The following is a 25,633-nucleotide window of genomic DNA, read 5'->3' on the forward strand; positions in this document are numbered from 1 at the left end:
GTTGTGTCACCATTTGCTGTGCTGTAGTGTTTCACAATGACAATCACTTCACTTTCACTTTTCATCTTACGGGTCAATGGTTAGATTTTTTTAACTAAAAAAAACTGCTTTTTGAAAAAATACTGGAATAAAATGTACCATTTTTGATTTTCTAAAGCAGTGCACAATCTACTTTATGCACTCAAGTGAAGATGTGGATGACAGTCAATCCTGTTGATGTGCAAAAATATCATTAAAAAATATTATTTTAATACAAAAAATACACATATAGTCACACATGTATTCTAAACATATTCTGCATAATACAGAATACATTTATGACAGGGCATTCAGTAATGTATATTTTGCCATGTAAAATGTAAACTTGATGTAAAATGATGTAAAGTGAACATGGACCATCAATGCCACCTCATTGATCAAAAAAGCTCAACAGAGACTACATTTCCCCATCCTCACCACATTCTACAGAGGCACCATCGAGAGCATCCTGACCCGCTGCATCACTGTCTGGTATGGCAACTGCAACACTTCTCACCGCAAGAGCCTACAGAGGATAGTGAAGACTGCTGAGAACATCATTGAGATGCCCCTCAATATGACTCTTCAATATGTTGCCCCCAAGATCATCCACATCGAGGATCAACCATATCTTAAGCCTTAAATCATCTGCTGATGATTATTTATTTTTTCCTCTCAAACTGTACATTACAAACTAAAGCTTTGCGGAGGTAAGAAACGTGGAACACCGGGCTGATGCACATAGTGTGGAGGATGGCCATCTGGTACACCACTGGGAAATGGGTGAATGAGTCCCAGTTTTTGGAGGCTGGACAATATGGGCAGTCCTCAGTTGGAAACCCAATCTCTATCTCCAGGGTGGTATATGATAGCCGGTTGGCAACGTCGGTTCGCCTGTTGTTTCATGTGCTCGGCGTTGTTGTTGAGGACTTGGTGGACTTGGGACCAGACCTTGTGGAGTTGACGGAGTCGGCTGCTCACCGTCGGCACCGGTCCCTCGACCGTTGACATGGGGAACCATGTGGGCATGAGGCCGGTAACCACCTCGAAAGGAGAGCGTTCTGTGGCTAAGGGACGATGTTGGTTCTGTGCTAGCTAGTCGGGCCAAACAGTAGCATCAGAGGTATGTCTCTTCTCAGTCTGGCCATTGGATTTGGGGTGGTACCCCAACGACAGACTGACCGACATCCCCAGTTGTCCCCAGAAGTGGCGCCAGAACCTGGCAATGAATTGGGGGTCGTGGTCCGAGACAGGGTCTCCTGGGGGCCACCAAAACGATTGGCGAATGTTGGCCAGGGTGCGCTGACTTCCAGGGTGTCCGGCCAGTGGGGCGTCTTGCCCCCATTGTAGGATGCGCGGATGGAGAGGTTGGGAGATGCCGCCCGGGGTGGGGGTGGTGTGCGTGGTCGGCAATCACCTCTTGCATGAGGGTCCAGTGCACAGGGGCCATTAGGAAGAGGTGTGAGAGGATGGGGTAGGACGGATTGTCTTCAGCATCTGGGACGTATCGGCGGGACAGGGCATCAACCTTCGTATTTTTGGTGCCGTGTTAAGAGTTGTGTTAAGAATAAGGCCCATCGTGCCTGGCGTGGGTTGAGGCGTTGTGCAGGAATCGTATGGTCGGTTAGGACTAGAAATGGGTGAACTGCCCCCTCCAGCCAGTAACGGCATTCTACAAGGGCCAATTGTATGGCCAGGAGTTCCCTGTTCCAACATTGTAAAGGGTTTAGTCTTCGGGAAAAGAAAGGACAGGGGTGTAATTTGTTGTCAAGGGGATTGCATTGAGATAGTACTTCTCCTACACCTAGACCAGACGCATTGACTTCAACAACAAAAGGGAGTTGGGGGTCTGGGTGGACCAGGATGGGAGCCGTGGTGAAGAGCTGTTTAAGTTTGCTGAATTCCTGCTGAGCTTGGGGGTTCCATTGGAGTCAGGTGGGTTTGTCCTTAAGGAGGGAAGTCATGGGTTGTGCCACTTTGCTGAAGTCCCAGATGAAGCGACGGTATAAATTGGTGAATCCAAGGAATTGCAGTTGGATTGCACGAGGATTGCAGTCCACATCCAGTCTGATGAATAAATAGGCACAGCTAACGTAACAAAACATGCATTTTATTAAAACGACATTCTGACATTCAATCAGCTTGAAATATTCTTTGCAAAAATAACCCCTGAGCCAGTTGTCTTTCATTATGAAAGAGTTCCTGCAACCATGGGCCAGAATTAGGGTCATTAGGGAAGGAAAGAAACATTCAGGGATAATGAAGCCATTTCAAGCGTTTATTTTTCACAACTGCACGCCGGCAACCAGCTGTCTGGCAGACGAAAAATGGCATTTGAACAGTAAACACAGCATAAACAGCATAAAGTCTTGAATGGTAAGGCTATACTGTACTCCACTGGGCTGAATGTTACTACAGAGACAGATTTTTGGATGAAGATTGAATTTAAATTATTGCGTTATTTTCTTACTAGTCCCAAGTGAGTCTAAAGTTTTTCACTGCAAATTTATCTAAACACATTTGACACTGTGTAATAAGCAGAGTACGGGACAAAGCAGCAGACAAGTGAAATGAATTGCTTTTATTTTGGTTGACAGACATAATGGAACCACTGAACCCAGATCTAAACACTTCATAAAAGAGGCCACCAGGGTTCGGTGTGTGATACTCTGTCAGGTTTTGGGTAAGCAGACTAGCTCTACCAGTCATAATCTATCTTGGAGATTTTAGCATATAAAATGTCACCAGGAGCTCCATTCCTTAGGTTGCACACGGATGGGACTGATCAAATCACGCTCATTCTGAATGCTGCTTGCCTGTGGATGACCTCCATAATTGACAAGAAAGTTACAAGTAATCCTGGAATAATTGTTAGGTGTTATGTTAAAAGGTAAGTGGGGTCAGTGGTGGCCTAGCGGTTAAGGAAGCGGGCCCGTAACCAGAAGGTTGCCAGTTCGAATCCGGACCCGCTAAGATACCACTGAGGTGCCACTGAGCAAAGCACCGTCCCCACACACTGCTCCCCGGGCACCGGTCATGGCTGCCCACTGCTCACTCAGGGTGATGGGATAAATGCAGAGGACAAATTTCACTGTGTGCACCGTGTGCTGTGCTGCTGTGTATCACATGTAACAATCACTTCACTTTCACTTTAAAGTTATTGTTATTCAAGGGTGAGCCTGGTTTTCAACCCTCCCTTTAACTGTGAGTTAGAAGTATCTCTGGCCAACTGGTACCCTTAAGTAGGAGAATTATTATTTGGATTCAGGGGTGCATGAATGTAAATGTTGCCTGCTTTGTTTAAACCCGACATTTGTGCTCTCAGAACAAATCAACACCAACTTGGATGGCAGTGGGAGAATAATGCTGTTGTTTTCACTCTTTTCTGGAATAAAATTTATTTTGGTGAGATTGGACATGAAGCCATTATTCCTAACTCAGCTGCCCTGGTGACGACAAGAACAAGCTGAGACCGATGGTCTGTAACGGCTCCAACAGCATGAGTTATTTCCTTTTGTTCCACTTCCTCCTGTGGCTCAAAGTCAAACCACATGCCAGGCTTATTCGACAGGCCGAAGTAAGTTTATGTTAGTTTGATGTACATGTGTTTATTACAAGGGAAATGAAGTCACGTTCAAATTCGGCCAGAACGATTTTTTTTTTCAGCAGTCTAGAGAGTGAAGGCTTCCCTTAATCATCCTCTTCCTCTTTTGTTTAAACATGAGCTGTTTGTCTTATTCAGAGAAACCCACAACAATGTATGGAAACCTACATTGCGTCACCTAAAACAAGGGAATCCAGAAGACAGAGTTGGGGGGGAACAGAGAGAGAGAGAGAGCGAGAGCGGGTGGAAAATGTTAAACGCTTTCATGTGTATTTCTGAGTGTTGTGCTAATGTAAACAAAATTAGGGCCGCTGATTCCATGCGAGCTTTTCTGCGTTTCCTCTCTCTTCCTCTGTGATGCCCTGTTTTGGGGCCCCAATCGGGTTTGCTAGGAAAACGAAAGAACACTGCTTTTGGGGGGAATGGAGAGATTACTTTGAGGTTTTATTTTACTTGTTTATTCCCACACTAGCGCATCATGCCAGTGTTGATCAGACGTTTATTAGTAACAAGGAATTTGTCTTTCATTGTAGATTTCAACAGATTTATACACAGAAATGCCACTAAGTGCAACCAGGTCTTTGAATGTAATGTATTAGTGGAATGTGTAGTGGAATGTGGCTGTTAGCCCCAGGCCTTGTGACAATTAGCCCAGCTTCTTGTGTCCCCTCCTGTAGAATGGTAAAAACTTCGGCAAACACTGAAATAAAAGTGACAAATTTCTGTACATATAACCACACTATCACACAGGCTGTGGCTGCAATTCAGCAGAATACACTACTGCCAGCCATAGAAAATCGTTTCATAATACCCCAAAACATCCTCGCTCATCCAGCTGAAGCTCTGTCCCAACCACACAGAGTAAAATTCACTGCCGATAATGTTAACTCCTGTCTTCCATTATGAACCAGTCTCACTATTCTTCAGCTGTGGCAAAAGATATTCTCTGGTACATTGTTATTAGTGTATCCCGTGCATCCAGTTATTGAAAATGTTTTGCACACAGTAAGGAAATATAAAATTTGTCATGGGGAAGGCCAGAGGGCACATTTGCAGATGTGATGCAGGAGAAGCAGGAGTGTTGGCGAAGGAGAGGCATGGGCGCTTGGGCTGGCGAGAGGAGGACAGGAAGTAGAGAAGGCTTGAGAAGCGAGGGCACAGTCCTGAATGGTGGCACACAGCACGTTTTCCCCTGCTTTGAAGCACAGCTTGAATTGGTTTGATTGGGCGCTGATTTCTTCTTCATATCCTGATATGTACCGATCTACTACTTTCTACATTGATACTCTACACTAAGGTGGATGAATATAAAATGTACACTATGTGAAAGACAGATTGCATCACTCTAACAGCACAATGATTACATCACTGCGGGGTGAATGGATGCACGTCTCCCTTTAGGTGTCAGGCATGGGTTTCTGAAGCACCAGCGCCCTCAAGCAATGTTGAACTGAACTTGCACCTTATCTGTGTCCATCTTTTTCACTGGCATTCAGGAAAATTCCCTACTGTGAATTTCAGATGAACAGTCATTTATAGTTCAGTGCCAAACTATCTTGTGTAAAGATATGTAAGTAAATGATACCCATACTCATACATCAATTAAAGAAATCTGATTTGAAATTAAACATTAATGATTGGTCTTAGTTTAAATGTTCAGGAAGGACATCATATCCCCGTCAAGAAAATGTTATTATGTTATTTACATGGATTTGGCACAGCATGAAACATCACTCTATAGCCCACTTCACAATCTGATTTACTAGACAAATGGCTCCTTGTCCTTGTCCTCTTTCTTTACCTCCAAGACTAGACTGTGTGGAATTAAAACCTGACCTTCAATATCCCACCCACAGCTCCAATGAGGATCCAAGTGGCACCTTAAGCGTTCTGACTAAAATTATTATTATGAAATACCAACTTTATAATATTAGGTTCAGAAAGACATACAAAATCAACTTAGAATTGCACAAGCTCCGTTTCTCTGAGTATAAAATTCAAAGCCTGTATTTCAGTGCCAGTTTCATCTGTTTAAACAACCTCCTCCCCAGGTTGTGGGCTGCCAACTCAGCTTCAGTCCACGCAGTTGAGTGGAACAGCCTGGCTCTGTATTTTGGGTGGCGGAGGAACTGTTTCAAACATACAATTTGAGATGGTTTGGGCATTCCTTTCTCAAATCTATAATTTAATACACAATATTATTACTTACTTCTGTGGGCTATTAGTAGGAATGTTGGCAAATGTTTCTTGACCATCTGTGTTCATCATTTTAACTTAACAATAATTTCATGAATTCAGTTACAAACGAGAATAACTCATCATGTTATGATCAATTGCCAAAAGATCTCAGTTCCACAACACTTGGCTATAATGAATTCTAGTATTAAAACTCAGATGTCAGATTAATTTAATTTATTTTGAAAATCAGTGCCACAAGAATATATGAAATATCCAATTTTTAAAATTTGTGCGAGTAGAATTTGATCAGCATTGTGGTTTAAAAGATATGCATAAAACATGTTTAATAACTATTTTTCTTCATCTGTAAATATTTAGCCAAAAAGTATATTTCGCACACGTTTTCTTTTTCTAGTTTACAATAAACCAATGCATGGATCTTCGATCAGTGCACATTTTTAAATTATAAAAGCAAAGTCCAAACTGCCGGAGCGCGTTTGAGTTGCGGTGTGCGGGGTGGGCGGGTCTTCCACGGTCACGTGTTACGCAGGCGCAGCCCCCCAGCCAATAGGAGCCGTCAACATCCGGTGGGCGCGAGGAAGAGAAGAAGTTGGCGGCTGCCGTGGAGACAAGAGTGCAGCTCGTGATGGACCTCGGTTCGTACAGCTTGTGAAAAGTAGTTGCTTTAATGCAATTAGAATGGTCGGTATTAACGTTGCATTAACGCTTTGTACGTTGTGCTGCATTTGGTTCGTGAGGAGAGTTTGTTGTTTTAACTGTTAGTCTCTCATGTAGACGTGACTGTTGCCATTGTTACATTTACATTTTACATTTACAACATTTATCATACGCCCTTATCCAGAGCGACTTACAATCAGTAGTTACAGGGACACTCAGGGTTAATTGTCTTGCTCAGGGACACAATGGTACTAAGTGGTATTTGAACCTGAGTCTTCTGGTTCATAGGGCGAGGGTGTTGCCCACTAGACCAGTACCACCCTAATTTACATGTGATACACGATAATGCCACATTTTGGATAAAGTGATTAATATTATTTGGCCCATTTGCTTCCCAAAGGGCCATAACCTAAACCCATGAATGTATTGGCATTAATAAGTGTAACAGTGAGTTTACTGGTAGATCAAGCTGCATTAATCATATTGTATATCCCGTCTTAGCATGACATTTGTTCCTGAAAGGCAGCGGCTTCTTTGACAATCCTGCATAGCAATTAACTGAAGCAGTTGGTTTGATGGAAAAGGGCTTCGATAAACCTGTGATGTTAATGGCTTTTGCAGAAATAAAAATGTGGAATGATGTTTAAAGGTTTTTAGTCATTGTGAAACACTGCAGCGCAACACACGGTGACACAACGAAATGTGTCCCCTGCATTTAACCCTGCATCACCCAGCAGCGGGCAGCCATGAATCAGTGTGTGGGGACGGTACGTTGCTCTTGGGTCCTCATTGGCACCTTGGCAGTTTGGGATTTGACCCGCAACTCTTTGGTTACAAGTTTGCTTTCTTACCCACTAGGCCATCGCTGGCCCCACTTGAACTGTCTCAAGAAAAGACATTCATTCATATAGCATGAGGTATGGGAAATTGCACTAATTTTCAGTTTTTTATATTCATAAAAGTAATTATACTGACATTAACAAGGGTAATTACTGGATAACACATCAAGTGATATATTATCTCATATTGTTGCATGCAAGAAATAAACACAAGCACATTCTTCGTTACCCTGCAGTTCTGTTATTGCATCAGACCATTCTATACGATATAAGTATATGTTTCACTGTAATAAATTAAACATGATGTGTTCATGTTTTAAACTCTTTGGCATCAAAAGTTCCTACAGGCATCAAACTCTTCCTTTTAGCGCCTACCCTCAAAGTAAAATGTCCTTTCTTTGTCTCACTGTGGCTCATGCATGCAAGAACAGTTTGATCCCATGTTCAATATGTCATTATTATGCAATATTTATTATTGAAGTAATTGGATATTTCAGGAATTATTGAATTATATATCAGTAGATTTTTTTATATTTGTGGGGCTTTTTTATATTTTGGGGGGACTTTTTCTTAATTTATGCTGTGCCTTTTCACAAAAAACTAATATTTCTAATTCTGATTTCTCTTCTTAATGTGGATGAAGGTTAGGTTGCTATTAGTAGAAAATAGATGGTAATAGCTTTATATCTATATTATTTAATCATTGAACGCACCAAACACAACTTTTCACTCTTTAGTGGTAAACTGAAATCTAAACAAAATATCCATGCTCTCCTTGTGTGTACTCAGCGTGGTAGCCTTCCAGCCGAATTCTGGAAAAATTCATCGGTCTTGGCTGTGAAACCTCATTGCACATGCAGCTATGTTCCACCTTTGGTGTGCTGAAAGCTTCTCTCAGATGACAGGTTAACAAGAAGCATTTGTTCATAATTGCAGCCCTTAGAAAAAAGAAAGTAATTATTTACATTGCATGACCCACAGGGGCTTTCCAGCAGAGGTGATGGCAAGACATTAAACAACTCCTCTCACGAGGCGATCATAAAAAAAATGCAGGCCTGTTGTGTCGCTGGCAGACCTGTCATTAAGAGGCAAAATAACAATTACCATCTACTCTGTCTCACTTTCCCCCCAACTCCACCCTGTCCAGCTTCCCGTCATTCATTAAAAAGGACATGGAAAGAACATTTTTCACTTGGTGGTAGGACTCCTGGTGGGGGCGGTGAGCTGATTGTGTTTTGATGTCATCAGTGCCCTCTCCAGCGGCTCAAAAATGTTAGATGCGCTTTCATGCTGCTTGTGTGTGAGGGGTGCAGCCATTTTCCTATGCTGGCCAGTGCTGCATGTGGACGGCCTGCTTCTGCTTTACTGCTGCACTAATGAAATACAGAGTGATGACAAATTCGGAGGCCCGGCTGCACCCCTGCCTTTAAAAGTACAATTTTCTGATTACGACTCCTGTCACTCCTGTCCAGTGACTCCATACAGTTTATTTTTTATAGTTCACAGTGCCCTCTATTTTCTGAGATCTGCTGTGTTTTTGTTCTCTCTCTTTTGCCAGTGTAGGCAGTGGCAGGATGGCACCATTTTCTGAACCTGACGTGCGGTTCTGGATGGCCAAAGCGGTAGAGTGGGGCCAGGCTACAGCTCCATTTGCCCAGCTGGACACTGTGCGGAGCTTGGGTGGCCTCAGAGACTTCCTCCAGACGGTGCTTGGAGCTCTTCAGCTGACGGTAATATCACGCAGCCTGTGGTGACCTTAACAGTGAACTGTAATGGTCTTCTCAGTGAGATCAATATACTTCTGGGCCTTGGCTGGTGCACGAACCACGCCTACTCCATTTATGGCACATATTCACTACAGTCAGTAGTTACAGGAATGGGTTGGGTTTCTTTGCTTGCTCTATACACCTATGTTTGGAGGCAGTGGTAGTGTAGCAGGGTGTCACTGAGGTACCTGTGAGCAAGGCACAATGCTCCCTGGGTGCCACTCATGGCCGCATCTATACCATTTTTTTTCTGTTGAAACACACAGCATATGTTTCAAATTGGGAATCGGAATGGCACTTGTGCAGAGGAAAAGAGGGCAAGTTAGTTCTTTAATAATGGGGAATAGGTTCTGGAGTGATCCAGAATTAGCCCAGTTTACACCCATTTAGATCTTTGCAATCTAGGATGCCTTGTAAATGGAGGCAAGAATTAAACTGTGTAAGTAAGATGATTGCAACTAACGTTCATGTTCTTTACTGACTTCATTTTGTCAAGTTCCTTCAACACTCAGACTGTTCTGTCAAAATATGTCACTTTATGATAGAAAAACAGAATTCCATTCATACGCCTAAACAAAATCTCTTATCTGTGTTTGCTTCCTTCCCTTCCTATCTGTCTGTAACTGTAATGTCTGTACTTCCTAATGTTTTTCAGAATTTTGTGGCGGGAAAAACGTCATTATACGTAATATGTAATAAATTGGCTGTGCCCTTCTCAGAATAATAAAAAAATGCATCGTTCTGCAGGACCCCCTCCCACAGGAACAAAATGGTGCAACATGGGATGAAGATCATGACTCAGAGTCATTAAATAGTTATTGGCATTGATCTCACCCTGCCATGCCAGGAAAATTTATGGAGGCCGCCCTTCTCAGTTGGACCCAGGCACCCAGGCCTGTTGGCTTCTTTATGAGTGCGCACTCATGCGCCTGTCTGTTTTTGGGTAAATGGTGAAGTGTTGAGTAATGTGACTGCCTTGTGCCGCTTGGTAGTCCACCGCCCGTATACTTTTCAACGCCATGCTGGCACAAATGTGCCATTAGTTGAGCGCCTTCTGATCTGCTGTAAGACACATGGCTTGAGGTTTGACTGGTAATAGAGCATCTGATGGATTTTATTTGGTACAGTTACAGGCTCCGAAGGTTTGTTGGGATAACAGAGGAGAATATGTTTTCTGCTTGTGATCATTGCTCTACTGATCATTGGCCAGAATCAGAAAATCCACCTGCATTTTTTTTGCAATCAACTTGTGAAATTAGATTTAATTACCCTGTTTTGATATAAGTTTATGCAAGTGGAGTGAACATTTCAGAAGCCAGCCTGTACTTAAATTGTAAAATTTAATAGTTTCTACTGATATTTCCTACTGCATAATTTTCACTTGAGGAGCACCACAAGTAGAGAACAATAGATGCTGAATATGTAAGTTCTTAATTTTTTCAATGCAAACTTTCAATAAAATAATATGGAATGAAGCAGGACAGATGTTTAACCTGTGAGTCTCTTCTGTGGGATGGTTATTGCCCAGTCCTGGTGGTCTATGTTGGGGCCTTCCCTGGGCTTCCCTCCCCTGAGAAATCTCACAAACATTTGAGTGTAAAACTTGGTCCATTTCAGCGTGAACGCTACAGCAGGAACCATTTTAAACCTGCAGACCAAAACGTTCATTAACAGTAGGCCCTTCTGTGCAGCAGAGGACACGCAGGATACTCAGGCTGGACCAGTGTTGAGTTACTAGGGCTAATGGCTGTCCAGGGACAGGCCTTGTTAACCTAATGTATCCCTGTGCTAAGTGTTGCAAATCTGCAAGAGCGGGAGAGAGGTGGGACAGGGATTCTGTGAAGAACCAGTGTTAAAGAGGGGCGTATGAAGAAGAAGAAGAAAAAATTCTGACTTCCCACCAGCATAGTTAGCTGTGAAAGAGGGCCTTTATTGCCGAGCCCCTGCATCGTCCCCTGCCACACAGACGGGGGCCTGACCCAGTCTGCCAGCCTGCGTTCCTTCAACTCGCCCTGGCATGTCGGACAGTCCTAGCGATAATGCCTGCCTCTCTTTAGCGTTTCATCCAGACACAATAGCCATGCTGCCAAGAAGTGATCATTTCTGCACCCATCAGGACATTCAATTTCATTCTTTAATTTGAGTAAAAAGTGAGGCTATTATCAATTTCCTGAAAAGGGCCCATAAAATCCTGAAGTGGACTTTTGATGATGCGTTAAAGACTTTGACGCCCACTTTCTCCTGTACATGAAGGCAGAGAAAAAGTCAAATTCATATCAGTTTCTTAATTTGCATTCCATTAAGACCAAGGGATTTCATGTGTTTAATTTTGCAGCTGGCAGTGTGGGTTTGGCTCCACTGCAGTGGCTGGCCTTGCGCTCTTAAACGTTGGGTGTTGAAAGATTGGTGTTGGAAGCGTTGACGGTATGACTGAGATGCTAGTGTACCTGAACATGCACATCGGCTGAAAAATGGTTTAGATAGGACTAAGAATGAAGGTGGCAGTTTTATTAGACACATGATTTAAAGGGTGTAACATCTTGCCAACAACTTCCATGACTTAATATTGTTTACATTAAATAAGCAAAGGGATAATGGTAATAATAGTATTACACATTAATATTATAAATATAATATTTGCCTTTATGGTTTGTGCAGTTGAATCTTAGTGCTGTGAATCAGGGGCTCTGAAGCTATTTTTTTAAAACCAGTCAGTGATGCATTATTAAACATTTAAGTAGCATGTTTATTGGTGATTCTTTAAATTCTAATTGTTAATTTAAATTAAACAGCAGTTTTTACACATGATCTGGTTTACCTGGTAAACACACAATCATAATAGCAATCCACTATAGGTGCACCCCCCCTTTTTAAAGGTGAATTGCTATTCTGGTTTGATTAAATATATATTACTTTATTGCGCCTCGTGTTGGGACCTTAGCTCTATATAAAAGATTAGTGGTCATGATAGGTTTGTCTGATTGCATATTCTTCTGCAAAATTTGTAGCACCAAAAGGTGAAAAACGCAGTTTAGCTAACAAAAGGATTTATATCTTCTTTTTTAGTTGCCATTAAATTGCCTAATTGCTTACAGGGGATTTTTTTACCATGTATAACCATTATATTGTGGGTGGCAAACTGGATTTTATCCATTTAATGTTTGGGACATCCTGTGCTATTGGCACTTATGTTGCGTGTTCGTGTGAACATTTTTGCTAATGGGACGAGTGTGAGTGAGCAAACACACAAACGTATAAACATTCTCTAGCCATCCAGCGTTAACTGAGACAATGTGGACATGTTCAGCATAAACTCCAGAAAGCCCTTTGTAAGGGTTCCAGTGTACAGTAAATTGGCGGTGCACATCTTGAAACAATGTGGAAAGCTGCGATACTTGCGATGCTGCTGTGTTATGGTGCTGGTTCTCATTAATGACCTAACTGCCTTTTAAGGGCTGATCTGTGACTAGAATCTTTTTTTAATTTAATAAAAAGCCATCAGAAAGTTTGTCTGTGTTGAGCTCTACTGTGGTGCAGACAATTCTGTTTAACTTTGGAGTGTGTCTGAAAGGGGGTTACTTTGACAACTGTGAGAAACATTGTGTGAGAAACATTGACTCCTGTGTAATCAGACTCTTAGTCTCATGCTTTGCACACATTATCATGATATATCTACTAAACTCCAAGCCCAATTTGTAAGGAATAGGTTACCAGACAAACCCTAATCCTGGCCTAAAGCCAGTCCGGGTCATAGCTTTGTTTAAGTTCCTAGCATAGCCATGCTTCCGAGCCTTTGATTACTTGATAAAATAGTTAAAATATTAATGCTTTAATATGTATTTTGTCAACCCTGTACGTTAAACAGCCTTGTTCGTGTAAGGAACATGCTCGATCTGTGTACAAAAAGTATGAGTGCAGTCATGACTTCTGACATTGTGTTCCAGAGCTCCACTACAGATGCAGTACAAACTCTTCCCTTTGTTGGTCAGTTTCTGGGACGACTTTGTTGGAACCCACTTGTAACTGCAGATGGTGAGTTCACACCTCTTCTACAAAAGACACCAGAGGTTTGTTATCTTGATGACACAGATTTTATGACATGAACTCCAAAGAGGCTTGATGAGCCACTAGTGCTAGAAATATAATTAAAATAAAATTTCAGTTGACTGTTTTGTTCAGGATACAACTATTTTATGACTATCTCATGTGTCTTTTCTCATCTCAGAGGAGAGTCGGACCCTCCTATTGCAGTGTCTTTGGTGTTTGTTTACCACAGAGCCGCGGAACACCATTGAACAGAATGCTAACGAGTGGATCAGGGTATGATTTCCTCTCACAATTTTTGTAATGCAATACATATAACTTTGATTTAGTCTCACCTTTAACTCCAGCTAAGAGGAGATGTATTTAGTATTATGTTCTTTTACCTTATGAAGATTATCAATTTTGTGGTAAATAACTACTTATCTCTTTGAGGTAATCGGCATTTCAATTGATAGTTTTAACCCGTATTATTAGTAATGGTTAATTAGTAATTTAATAACACCGCTCAATAAATCACTTCATCATGCCTGCCTTACTTTTTTGGAGGTCTTTGACACCTTTGAACATTAAAATATAATTATTTTGACGGCTAGAAGGGTGGGGGCGCTTTGAACTTTTTTACAGTCTTCTCACAGATGGTTTACCATAAGTGGTATGGAACTCCTTACATATTTGCAGAGTTATGTGTAGATTGTTTTTTCCCCCCTCTTCATTTTTTAAAAACATCTTGCTAATTAAAGCCGAGCCTTTAAAGCCTTTTAATTTGCCATATGTGTCCTGACCTATAATAAAGAGGAAGTTGAGCTCAGGGGGAGGTGTGGGATTGTTCTCCAGTTTTGCGGCATGGTGCTTACAGTACTGTGCAAGCTAAGGTGCAAGGAATTGTGTTAACTTAAAAAAATTCCACTCGACAAATACCAATGTACCAAAACCATTTATTGCAGAATTTCCTTTATGTACATTTAGACATGATTCCGTATAGAGAGACTCTGCAATACAATATTGTTTTTCATTTGTAGACTTGCAGAGTTGGGAAAGACCAACCACCATCTCTTACTGTTGGGAAGATAAAAGAAAAAAAAAACCTGATGATAATTGAAATGAGAGCGCTGTTATTTCATGTTCTTTGCTTTGTTTATTTCATATAAACATTTCTGTAGAAATTGTGTTTATAACAGAAAAAAAGTCTTGATCCAGTTGAAAATTTACTCTGGGGCAAAATAATCTTCATATGGAAAAATGACAAACTTTCTCCAGAGATCCTGAGATCCTGTCAGATCCTGTGTTTTAGTTTATCCCACATGGTATATAAAAAATAAAAAAATAAAAATCTCAGTTTCCATTAAAGAATCTTTTATGGTAAAAGAAAACCTGGTGTAACCCTGGGTCTCTTTCCAATTTTCAAATTTTCCCCATACTGTATATGACCTGTCATGGTGGTAACGTGAAAGCACGTTGTAAGTCGCTCTGGATAAGAGCGTCTGCCAAATGACTTAAATGTAAATTTAAATGAATGTTCTTGGCAGTTTTCCTGTCATTTCTATAGGGTCTGTGTGCCCATAAACATTCTGAGAGAGACAAGAAAATAGAATATGCACAATGATATTATTTTGGTCTGTTTGTAATACTTAGTGGACTTAGAAAAGATAAAAATATAAAAAGTATAAATTATAGGAGGGTATTTCTTTAGTGCTGATGTTAGGGTTCAGTAGGTGCATGTTAGCGTACTGCCAACTAGATGACAGCATCCAAGGTTGGATTTTTAAAATATTTATTTCTTGTTTTTTCAGTGGCCATCTGCAGTGTTTGCTTTTTGGATTGAAACCGGATGGTCAGAAGAAATGAAAATAGTGTATTTTGGCCACAAACTCGTTCCGCACAGAAGAAATTATGCCAGCATGGAGTTAAGTCTCATAATAATCAATCGTGGTGGAACTTTGATGTGGGTCTGTTTAGCTTCCAAAGTCCACAGCGTCGTGAACTCTACAAATAACCGTCAAGTTGTTTTCTCCTTGGAGGTTCCAGATATTCTTGCAGGAGAAGAACTCCAAGCAGCACCCATCTCAATCCACAAAGACATGGTCTGTAGACCATAAAACAGGCAGTTTTTCATTTGCTGTCTCCAGGGCTGAACTTATTTAAAGTCGTGGATAGTCTTTAAACACCAGTTGGCATAGGCGCTACAAAAATGAGTTGAAAGGCTTTTTAACCATCTGTAGCATCAGACACTTTGACCTCCTAAAGAATCATATCTTGATACAGGAGACACATGTATACATTACAAGCCCAAGGCAGTGGTGGCCTAGTGGTTAAGGAAGCGGCCCCATAATCAGAAGGTTGCCGATTCAAATCCTGATCCGCCAAGGTGCCACTGAGGTGCCACTGAGAAAAGGACCGTCCCCACACACTGCTCACTAAGGGTGATGGTTAAAAGCAGAGGACACATTTCACTGTGTGCACTGTGTGCTGTGCTGCAGTGTTTCATTATGACAATCACTTCACTTTCAAAAGAATATTTCTATTTTTTCTTGAACTAAATAATTCTGGTCTATATAATAAAGCATAAATCATAAATGTAAAGGGTCAGTTTCTGATTCATGCATTAATCTCAGACCTGGAGGTTTGGAACATCATGGGATGGAATCTTATATCTTGGACTTAAGCAGAAGCACCTTTATTAAATCAGAAATTTGTTCAGTTTTATGTCCTTGTGGATCAGTTTCTTTCTCTTGACAGTGATTCTCCGCCCAAGCAAAACCCTGCACAGCGCTTTGGCTATTTTCTCTTTCCCACACATATGGTGGAGCCCCAAGCCCAGCCTGTGTGGCCCGTCAGTGGTCTGCTTCATGACTTCACATCTTTCATCACGGTCCTGCTTGTGTGTCATTCCAGCAATTGTTTCTTCCTTTGTCTTTCGTTTGGATGAGTATAATATTCATGTTTTGGAAGTGAGACCTTGGAACCTCCTGTCGTAATTTTCTAAGAGGAATATGTTTTCAAGCATTGAGTCCATGTATCTTCAAATTAATTTATTGCCATGTTTTTTGGAATGTTTTTGTCCTCAGCCTATTCCTCTCTCCTCAGGCCCACCAATCCACATGAACATGTATGTTCAAATCCAAGCTAAATTCAGGCTACAGGGTGTATTTTATTATTTTTTTCTAGAGCTCAGATGGTAGTAATTGAGCTTTGGTTAGGCCTGCAGAGGACATCTTAACATACTCTAAACCAACCAAAACCACACCATCCCACCACAGGGAGTGATGTTTTCCGTCAGGCTTTTTTTTTTGTCCTGACTGTTTTTTTGTCCCCCTGGTTCTTCAAGAACCGAGAGCCTCATGCTTATAATATCTCTGCCCTGAAGCAGCATTTGTTTTTGAGTCAGTAAATTTCAAATTCATTTAAAATATGGTGCCTTCTGTTGGGAAGGTCTCTTTAAAAGTTATTCCCTTTGTTCAGGAAAAGACTAGTCCTTTTAGTGGTGTTTTTAATTCACATCAAGAAGTGTACTAGCTCTAAATTGTGAAGAGTTGTCACTTGTCTGTTGTAGATCAACTGAAAAAAGCATGATGAGATGCAAGATAGGTAGAGGTCTTACTGACACCAAAATAATATGATCTACAAATTTGGGGTGGCAGGCGCTCAGGGGGTTTTGCCCTCCAGAATTTGGAACATATGAGGCAGCAAGAGGATTTCTGGATCAAATATCGGAGTGGTCACTAGGAATGCCGAGCCCATTAAGAGTAGAAATGTCTTCAAGTAACACACTTCACCCTAGACTCCTTCAGGGAGGCTGCAGCATGTCCCCAATAACCCATCCTGGAAACGTGTGTGTTTGGGCTTTTATTGAATGAATGCCCTGTTAATGCGGTGGAACCGAGAGTGATTGAAGACATCAGTTCTGCAGCATCTGAGCTGCCTGTAAGCACTGTGTAATGTGTTCGCTAACAAAGAGCAGCCAGTCTGATCTGTAATAGTGTTTTTCGGCAGAAAGTGCTGTGCCACTTGGCAGTGGATGATGGCGTAGGCTCCTTGCATCCAGTGAACTTCACAGGCTCGCCTTACAACAAGCACCATGCAAACATGTTAAAGAAGGTAAGATGGGACACCAGGTTTCAGCTAAGGCCTGGTTGCTACAAATCATAGTCTTACAGTGTCAAGACCTGTTTTTTTTTTTTTTCCTTCCCACTGACTCTTTTATACACAGCGCTGCAGAATTTTTATTGCCACCACCCCGCTCTTGGTTTTAGTTGGATAAGTCTTCTATATCAATTGGCATCGTTTGTTGGAGTTTTTCTCATCTGAATGTGTTTAATCTGTGGTTTTTGGGGACTGTGGTCCATTTGACTAGTGTGGTGTGTACCTTGCTACAGGAGAAGCCCACTCCCCTCACAGCCCTACCAATTTACTCATGTTAGGAGGTGTTTGTGACATTTACTGTTTATTGATATTTAGTTATAGTCTTGAACTGTTGTCACTCAGTAATCCAGCTATATTTAAAATTTAAATATACGATTATTACACTTGGATCAAGTTAATGAAAGTAAGCTTTGTATATACATTTTGTCCAGTTTGTACCCCTATCTGGGTTTGTTCGTAAAATACATTAAGCATCATAAACAGTGGCATGTTTTGGAATTTTCTGGAACAGAATGACAGGACTAATGGTGATTTTTCCTCAGCAGTAAATAACTGAACCTGGCTCAGTGTCACATGGACGTTGGTGTTAAAATCTATGGTAGACTGTCAGTGTGTATTAAACTCCAGTGATGTCACCTTGCTGGCAGAGTGGCATGATGTTCTGGCATCAATGCTTTACAGTATAACATGTACAGTATAACCTCGTGTAATGTGTAAATTAATATGGCATATTGAAAGAATTAAACTGAAAGTTTATTTGTCTTATGCAAATGGTCATATTCTAGATGGTGTCTGTTCTAGCTGAGGATGTTCTCCGAGCTTGCAGCAGAACCCTGGAGAATCCAACAGACAGGTGAAGCAGTCACTTTTTTATTTTCTCTGCTTAGTTCCTGCAATCATAATAACAGCAACATTAACATTAAGGGCATTTTTTTTACCAACCTCAGCTCTTCTCTTCATTGTATTCATGTTGAGGTGTTTCGACATGAATACATAGTGTTACTTAATTTTTACCATAGTGGGACCTGAACCAGGCATGTAATTGTTGTGTAAATTGAATTTGAACAACCAATCAGAGGTCTCAATGTTGTTTTGTAGGTGCTGCTGTGATGACATCTTTAACCTGTCAGTGGCATGCGCTCCTTTAGTCACACGTTCTGAAGTAGCCCCCCTGATTGGTGCACTGCTAAAGAGGCCGGTTTCCTGTCCAAGACCCCATCTGAGTGAAGAGTTTGTGGAAGCTGTAAACTCTGCACTGCAAGAGTAAGTTAAACCCCTGTGTCTGAAGAATAAAAAAATAATAGTTTCACGTAAGCATTTTTCTGACCACATAAAATGTTCTGGAGTTTGTTCTGGAGTTTATGTTTTTTTGCAGTAAGAAGCTGCATGTTGAGGAAGAGGCAGTCATGACTCAGTGGTGTTGTAGTCTGACCAGCCTGGAGGGGACTGTGCTGAGTTTAGTTCAGTCATTTCTGTCACAAGCAAAGCCCAATCTGCACAGCCTGCAGGGTCATATCTCAGACTCGCTGCTGGTGAGTGTTGCCAGACAACTTCATCTTCTGCTTGAATTTACAAATTTCACACAACTTTTTGTTGTGAGACAGGTCCACTAAAAAGACTTGACCTTGACCACCAGATGCCTGTAAAGTCCACTTAGAAGCAGTTTTATTGGCTGCACTGATTCATATTGGGAAAGCTAAAATAAAAATGTATTTATTTTTATATATAGTATAGTATCAAAAACACGTTTTCAGATATTTTATGATGGACCCGGGACAACCAACACAAAGACCACTGCAGAATCTGTGTTGTATGTACATTGTTCTGTAATGACCTCTAGTGGTGATAATCTTTTTTTTCCAGCCTAAAGCCTGTGTTCTGCACTGCCCTGTGTTCCTCATTGTGAACAACATTTTCAGGTGAGAGTCAGGAATTATTTTTAGTATTATTATTTAAACATGTTTGCATAATAGTTACTGCTATTGTTGTCATTACTTGTATTGGTGGGATATAGGAGAGATTATTCATAATTCATGACTGATTTCATGTGACCCAAGGGACTACCATCACATTCAGACATACACGCACAGACTCAGTGCTGGACTGGGATTCTCTCTTGATTCTCTGCAAAACATCAGGCAGCGGTTATGGAAGCGGCCCCGTAATCAGAAGGTTGTCGGTTCGAATCCCCAAACCACAAAGGTGCCACTGAGCAAAGCACCCCACACACTGCTCCCCGGTTGCCTGCTCCCCAGGTGCTCTGCAAGGGTGATGGTTAGAAGCAGAGGACACATTTTGTTGTGTAACCGTGTGCTGTGCTGTGCTTCATAATGACAATCACTTTACCTTCACGCAAGTAAAGTGAAGTGAAGTGATTGTCACATGTGATACACAACAGCACAGCACACGATGCACACAGTGAAATTTGTCCTCTGCATTTAACCCATCACCCTGAGTGAGCAGTGGGCAGCCATGACAGGCGCCCGGGGAGCAGTGTGTGGGGACAGTGGCACCTTGGCGGATCAGGATTTGAACCGGCAACCTTCTGATTACGGGGCCGCTTCCTTAACCGCTAGGCCACCACTGCCTGTAATACTACTGTACTGTAATAATTTTGGTGTTGGTGTATTGTCTGGTTTGAGAACATAAATTAGGTTCTTGCGTCATTTTTGAGAATTTCTTTCACCAGAACCCTGCTGTTGGAGATGGAGGAGAGTCTCCTTCTGCAGACTTTAATCAAGTTCTTCACATGCGCTTTTCTCAAAGCACATGCAGCACAAGTCCCAGAGGTATATCCAGTCACATCACATACCAGCCCTCTTTTCCAGAATGAGGGTGGATTTTTGTGACTTTCTCTGGTGTTTATAAGGCCTGATGAAGTTACTGCACTGAAATGCCTGGTCTGCTAAGGGTCACTTGATTGACCAGGTCAAGCCCAAAGAATTTAAAATTCAGGTTGTTGCAAAATACCAGTATATTCATTCCTTTTTCTCATTTTTAGGAACGACTATCTCCAAAGAACTTTTTTCCTCTTGTGCCTCAGAGCTTGTTGATGTCTCTCATCACATCACCTTCAGGTGAACACTGAGAGTAATTTTCATGTTATATACTGTGTTACTTTTAGTATTATGACACTGTGGCAGCAGGGAAAACCATTGCCCGTAGATTATTAGGTACTATCAGTATATAATTATATAAAATATAACAGATGAGTTCTGCAGGTATTTGAAAACACAATGAAGAAATAAGGAACTTGTAAGGATTTTGACCATGGCACTGCATCTGTTTTTATTTTTCAATGGTCATGGTGGAATGAGACATTCGGGGTGTTCTCTACACTTAAATCCTAGCCATGATAAGTGAAGGTGAAAAAAAATCTCCCAGTCATCTAAAATAAGGATTTTAGATTTATGTGGTACATAATTTTATGTCAACTGGACGTGTGCCAGAGATGTACTGAATAAACAATTACCTATGTTTAACAGAAGTGCCGACTGAGGTATGGCTGGACCACCTGACATGGATCAGCACTGAGATACAGAGAGTTGCAGGTGACGCAAGTGACGGAGAAGAAGATACACCCAGGTGAGCGTGGGCCGATGTTTATAAGATCATATTGTCCCCTTGTGTCATTTAAAACAAATTCCACCAGAATCACTCTGTGTTTGTATATTGGTCAGCCATTCAATGCAACCAATCCCTGTTTGTCTTCCTCGCTGGTTTTATTCGGTGTTGCTCTCTGCTGTGTGTTTTGTGTCAGGGTGTTTGAGGCCTGGTTCTTGCTGATCCACTGTGGAATGTGGGTGGATGTAGCAGCACAGCTTTTGGGCTCCAGACATCCTGAGCACGAACTGTCTGCCTGTTCCGTGCCTCTGCTCTGGCTCCTGACGTTCTTCTACCACCCTACCAACAGAGGGCACCATAGGATGCAGCAATGTGTACGTCTGTTTGCTGATTGGTAAAAAGGTTTGAGGCTCCTTTTAAGAAATATGGTCTGACTTGCCCTCCACTCTGCTGTACCTGATTATCTCACACAAGAAAAAGTACAATAAGTAAGTTTAATGAATTAATTCTGAAAAATAATAATGAGGAGTCTGATTATCTATTTCATGTAAAAGAAGGAGTTCATTAAGCAGTTGCAAGTAAACACTCAGATGGGAGAAAGCGGGCTCTGATTAGATTCTTTCAGTTCATTATTTCTTTTTTGAATTTGCAGAGGCAGGTGAGACGCATTTGGGGGAAAATGCAAGGAATCTTCAGCGAGTGCAGCTGTCCCGACGATTGTGAACATGTGAACGTTTTGCTCTCAACGTCTCTCTCCAAACACCTCATCCTGAGTCTCCTGCTGAACCTCGCTGTCTTCTCACAGCAGCCATGCGGCAGACCTGTGGGGATCATCCATAAGGTCTGCAGCCTCTCAGCTATTTCTCTACTCAAGCCCACCTTATCCCTGAGAATGCAGTTCACTGCTTCCTCAAGAATATTTTTATTGAATTCTAAACAGAACAGAAAAAAAAGATATGCACACAAATGGTAGGACACAATGAGCAAGTCAGTTCTACAAGAATTGCACAAAATACAAACATAATCATGGACAAAGTGTGCAATCCTTTTACTGTCACCTTTCCCTCATATTATCCCCATCCTCTGACCGAACCTATAAAACGTTCTGCTGTCCTAGCTGATGAAACAGTGCATCCCAGTCCAGTACCTCACTAAAATGTATGATTAATCAGAGAGGAATCACATAGGGGCAGTTGTCCGTCCCCAGACCGTCCCCACACACTTCTCCCCGGGCGTTTGTCGTGGCTGCCCACTGTTCATTAAGGGAGATGGTTAAAAGCAGAGGACATATTTCGCTGTGGCATTGTGTGCTGTGCTGCAGTGTTTCACAATGACAATGAAAATCACTTCACTTTCACATAGTTACTTTACATTATGCAGTATATAATAAATAACCGGATTTCCAGTAGTTACAACATTAGATTGAATCAGCTCAGTTGACTCAACAGATCCTTTATTAAATAAAATAATTAGGATTATGTTGATTCTGTCTACACCGTGGCTCTTTCTCATTTTCCATAAACAGCATTTGAACACAAGGCTTTGATTGGTGAAGCCTTATTGGAAGAAACAAATACTCTCTTGAATTCTTTATGAAGCAAAAGTCATACTGACTGTCAAACTATGTTAATAATTTTTTCTTAAATATTTTCTCTGTAATGAGTGATGTATTGCTATAGAAAAGATGGAGGTGTCCTAACGAGTTTCCCCTGTTTGATTGTAGCTGCTGGAGGGGTGGCACTTGAAGATGGAGGCGGAGCTTATTATTGATAACATTGAGATCAGACTGAATGACTCGAGTGCCGGTCCCAGGGTGAAATCCAGGCTGAAGACCATTCGGGACTCTTTCTGAGGAGTTTGAGGATATAAATGTACAAATTCCACAACCAAAAGCATCTCATAAGAAATGGCCTTGGGTGTTTTGATTTGGACATGCCCCGTTTGGTACCTGTGTTGGGTGTGCAGCGGATTTCCCCCCTCTTTTGTAGAGTGGGTCTGATTTGCTATCACATCATTCATTATGGCCATAAACACAAATACCTCAACAGCCTTTTCCCAGGATAACCTTCCTGCTATCATCTGTGCAGTCTTGATTTCACTTTTCTGGCATGGTTATAACACTGTCAATTGTTGAATAAGTTTGATATTTATTTTCAGTTTGGAGAGAAAGCACCACCTTTGTTGCATATACTATTACATATATAGGCGTTTGAGTCTTTCTTTCTTTCTTGGTGAGGTAGCCACTGGAGAATCCTTATCTGTCTCGGTTTTCTTCTTCTGCCAGCTCTGCTTTGCACTCTGGTGATCAGCATCAGGGTGTCACAGCTTCAGAGCCAACTCAGATCATCTTCCCTTGACAGAGGAACACCTGTGAGGAAAAGCAGAGGACCCTTTCAGCACCACTGCTGAAACATTCCTGCCATCATTTTCACGTAACGGATCGTTAGAGCTGCACAATATAACATTGGGATTAACATTGTCATCGGAATGTGCAATAGTCACATGCAAATGAAATCATGCAGTACGCTACTTCTTTTGCTATTTGATTAAAAAGAAATGATCACCCTGTTATATCATGCCAAGCATCGTGCATTACGAGTGTCATGATCTGATCAACCTTTAAATAGTTTTTTCACCTTTTATATTTTTCATTATTACCAAATCCTTTAAAAAAAATATTGCAATATATATTGCAGGGACAAAACACTGAAACATGTACAATATGGTTTAGTTACTACAGGAATTGTTTTAAAGTTAAGCATGACTGACATACATAACCACCCTGAATATGCAGATCTGAGGTCAAGTGAAGCACCTGTTATCCTCAACGTGACTGCTGGCGACTCAAGGATTCGTGACGAACCGCCAGACCAATGTCAGATTGCTGCAATTCCCCAACAGTTAAATCAGGTCATTGAATTTTTCAATTGTGCCATCACCCCTCTGCCCATCCTGCAAGCGCACACAGCTGCTCCACACATCTGCCTCGATTCGCCCACCAACACAAGTCCTTCAAATAATTAGGCCCTTATTGAATATCTGACTGCGTGTAACAAGACGGCAACCGAAAATATGGGGATGGACTAGGTATGGATTACCATATATTCATATATTAGTTGTTGACCTTCACAGAGTCATGAGTGTTTCTGTTTCTGCTTTGTTCCATTGGGGATAACAGCCTTCTGAATAAGTGTTGTATAGATTAAGAATATTGATATATGTTTTTGAAATTATGGAAATATTCGGATTGTTACTCATGGCATTCTGCTTTCATAGAAAATAAAATAGCCAAGTAGTTTGCAGTGTTGTGGGCAGGGCTCCTGTTCCTGCTGAACTGAGCCAGTATTTCTGTAGGACTGTTATCAGCTCAGTAGGCACCGGAGACCCAGTCCTGTTCAGCTCCACAACTCCGTCCTGATAAACAAAACCATGTCATTATTGTGGTTTTATGAGAACTACTGAGCATGCAGCACACATTACGCAAAAATGCTACAATTACAGCATTTTACAACACTTTCCCATTTAACTTGTTACAGTGACGTGAAAAGTTTGAGAAAATCTTTTAGCATCTGCAAATTTAAACTCATAAAAGTGCCTGTGATCCATATGAATCTGTCTTTGTCTAATGATACCAGACATTTGTATGTAGAAATTTGTATTCTTTGTATACTTATATACACATTGATAAATGGCTAGGTAGATAAATCATTAAACAAATGAAATAAAAAATTAGGTAAATCATTGTCTATGGTCTATATTATTTGCTGCTGTGTATCACAATGACAATCAATAGTTATAAGTACGTTGTCTGTGTCCCTTCGTGAACCAGCTCTAACAAATATGATGAGGCATAATTGCAGCGCAGTTATTAAGTCACAGTGCTGTCTAAACACAGACATAATGTCTTTTCGGCAGAAATACTAAGATGTCAGCTGCACTAACAGCACCGGTGTACACTTGCAGACAAGGAGCTCGGAGGTGTAGGTGACTAACGATGATGAATTTGGTTCCTGGATCACTGGATGCCATTTTGATGTAGTATGTATTCTAAATTATAGTAGATACTTCGTATTACCCCACAGAAAATATGCATTTTTTTTGTATTGCCTGAGCGTCTTCAAATTGTCGCTTATTTTTAACCAAGAATCAAGAGATTTATTAGTCTCAATTCATGAAGTATGTTGCATGCCTCCAGGGCATCCAGGACCTTACAGGATCTCCCGGAGCAGCAGCCTGTCTGGGCCGTCATCGTCTCAAAACCAGCTGCATTCCCTTCAGACGCAGAACTTAGCCACTGTGAACAAAGAGGAGATAAATCACTGTTCACCAATCAGCTAAGCTCTGTACCTGCTGGGACAGCCTCTCTCCCGCTTCCCTCAACCAGCATCTGGAGGCATCTCTCCTCTTTTTACTTTATTTCTTTGTTCGCCCTCTTTTTTTTTCTTTTGTTTAATCCCCAACCAGAAGGCCCCACTGGGACTGTAATGTCTTCGTTTCATTTCAATTTCTCCATTTCCCCCGGCCGCTCTCACGGTGCTGCCCCCAGTTTCCATGACAGCCGTCAGGGCCGTGGCTGTGTGGTAATCCCTGGCAATGTGATTTTTATCTGAAGTCACAAATCAGCACGCCAGGAACCCGCACAACTCCGACATGAAAGACCAACCTGTGGACCCACTCTCACTTGTGCCCCCTTCTCCCCTGGCCCTGTTCTCCTCGCTCGGCTGCACCGGGGATATGTCCCTCATTAAGGAGATCAGGAGGAATTCCGGAGGCATGTGGGGTGGAGGGAACAGACGTAAGCC

At 41.5% G+C, this 25,633-nt stretch overlaps 2 protein-coding genes across 16 annotated transcripts in view; one reads left to right on the forward strand and one right to left on the reverse strand.

Moving 5' to 3' along the window:
• The first annotated feature begins 6,382 nt into the window (after positions 1 to 6,382).
• Positions 6,383 to 24,106, forward strand: fancc (FA complementation group C). 6 transcript variants are annotated; one of them, XM_028972876.1, is made up of 16 exons: positions 7,219 to 7,245; positions 7,337 to 7,395; positions 8,876 to 9,047; positions 13,028 to 13,115; positions 13,309 to 13,403; positions 17,118 to 17,222; positions 18,053 to 18,120; positions 18,366 to 18,530; positions 18,643 to 18,799; positions 19,131 to 19,186; positions 19,957 to 20,056; positions 20,269 to 20,344; positions 20,753 to 20,852; positions 21,028 to 21,205; positions 21,484 to 21,672; positions 22,555 to 24,106. In XM_028972876.1, exons 2-16 carry the CDS (start codon positions 7,391 to 7,393, stop codon positions 22,681 to 22,683), a joined length of 1,683 nt encoding a protein of 560 aa, XP_028828709.1. In that variant the 5' UTR covers positions 7,219 to 7,245; positions 7,337 to 7,390; the 3' UTR covers positions 22,684 to 24,106. The 6 variants fall into 6 exon arrangements, with proteins under 6 accessions (XP_028828700.1, XP_028828729.1, XP_028828737.1 ...); XM_028972867.1 differs by lacking the exons at positions 7,219 to 7,245; positions 7,337 to 7,395 and adding an exon at positions 6,383 to 6,456 and having other exon boundaries at positions 8,881 to 9,047; XM_028972896.1 differs by lacking the exons at positions 7,219 to 7,245; positions 7,337 to 7,395 and adding an exon at positions 6,385 to 6,456.
• Positions 21,738 to 25,633, reverse strand: part of aopep (aminopeptidase O (putative)) — a 45,775-nt gene continuing 41,879 nt past the window's right edge. For all 10 annotated transcript variants that reach the window (XM_028972814.1, XM_028972807.1, XM_028972842.1 and 7 more), the window contains one exon: positions 21,738 to 23,199. Coding sequence is in view for 1 of the 10 variants with exons in the window: in XM_028972842.1 (XP_028828675.1) it covers positions 23,170 to 23,199 (30 nt within the window). In the remaining 9 variants the exon portion in view is untranslated. The remainder of the gene's footprint in view (positions 23,200 to 25,633) is intronic.

This window comes from Denticeps clupeoides, chromosome 1 (assembly GCF_900700375.1).
Source record: "Denticeps clupeoides chromosome 1, fDenClu1.1, whole genome shotgun sequence".
Taxonomy (NCBI): Eukaryota; Metazoa; Chordata; class Actinopteri; order Clupeiformes; family Denticipitidae; genus Denticeps; species Denticeps clupeoides.

Excerpts from the sequence above, each read along its gene's own strand:
- fancc (XM_028972867.1), top strand. Across the intron at positions 13,116-13,308 it reads CCCACTTGTAACTGCAGATG|AGGAGAGTCGGACCCTCCTA; the intron begins GTGAGTTCACAC and ends TTCTCATCTCAG. Across the intron at positions 21,673-22,554 it reads CTGTGGGGATCATCCATAAG|CTGCTGGAGGGGTGGCACTT; the intron begins GTCTGCAGCCTC and ends GTTTGATTGTAG.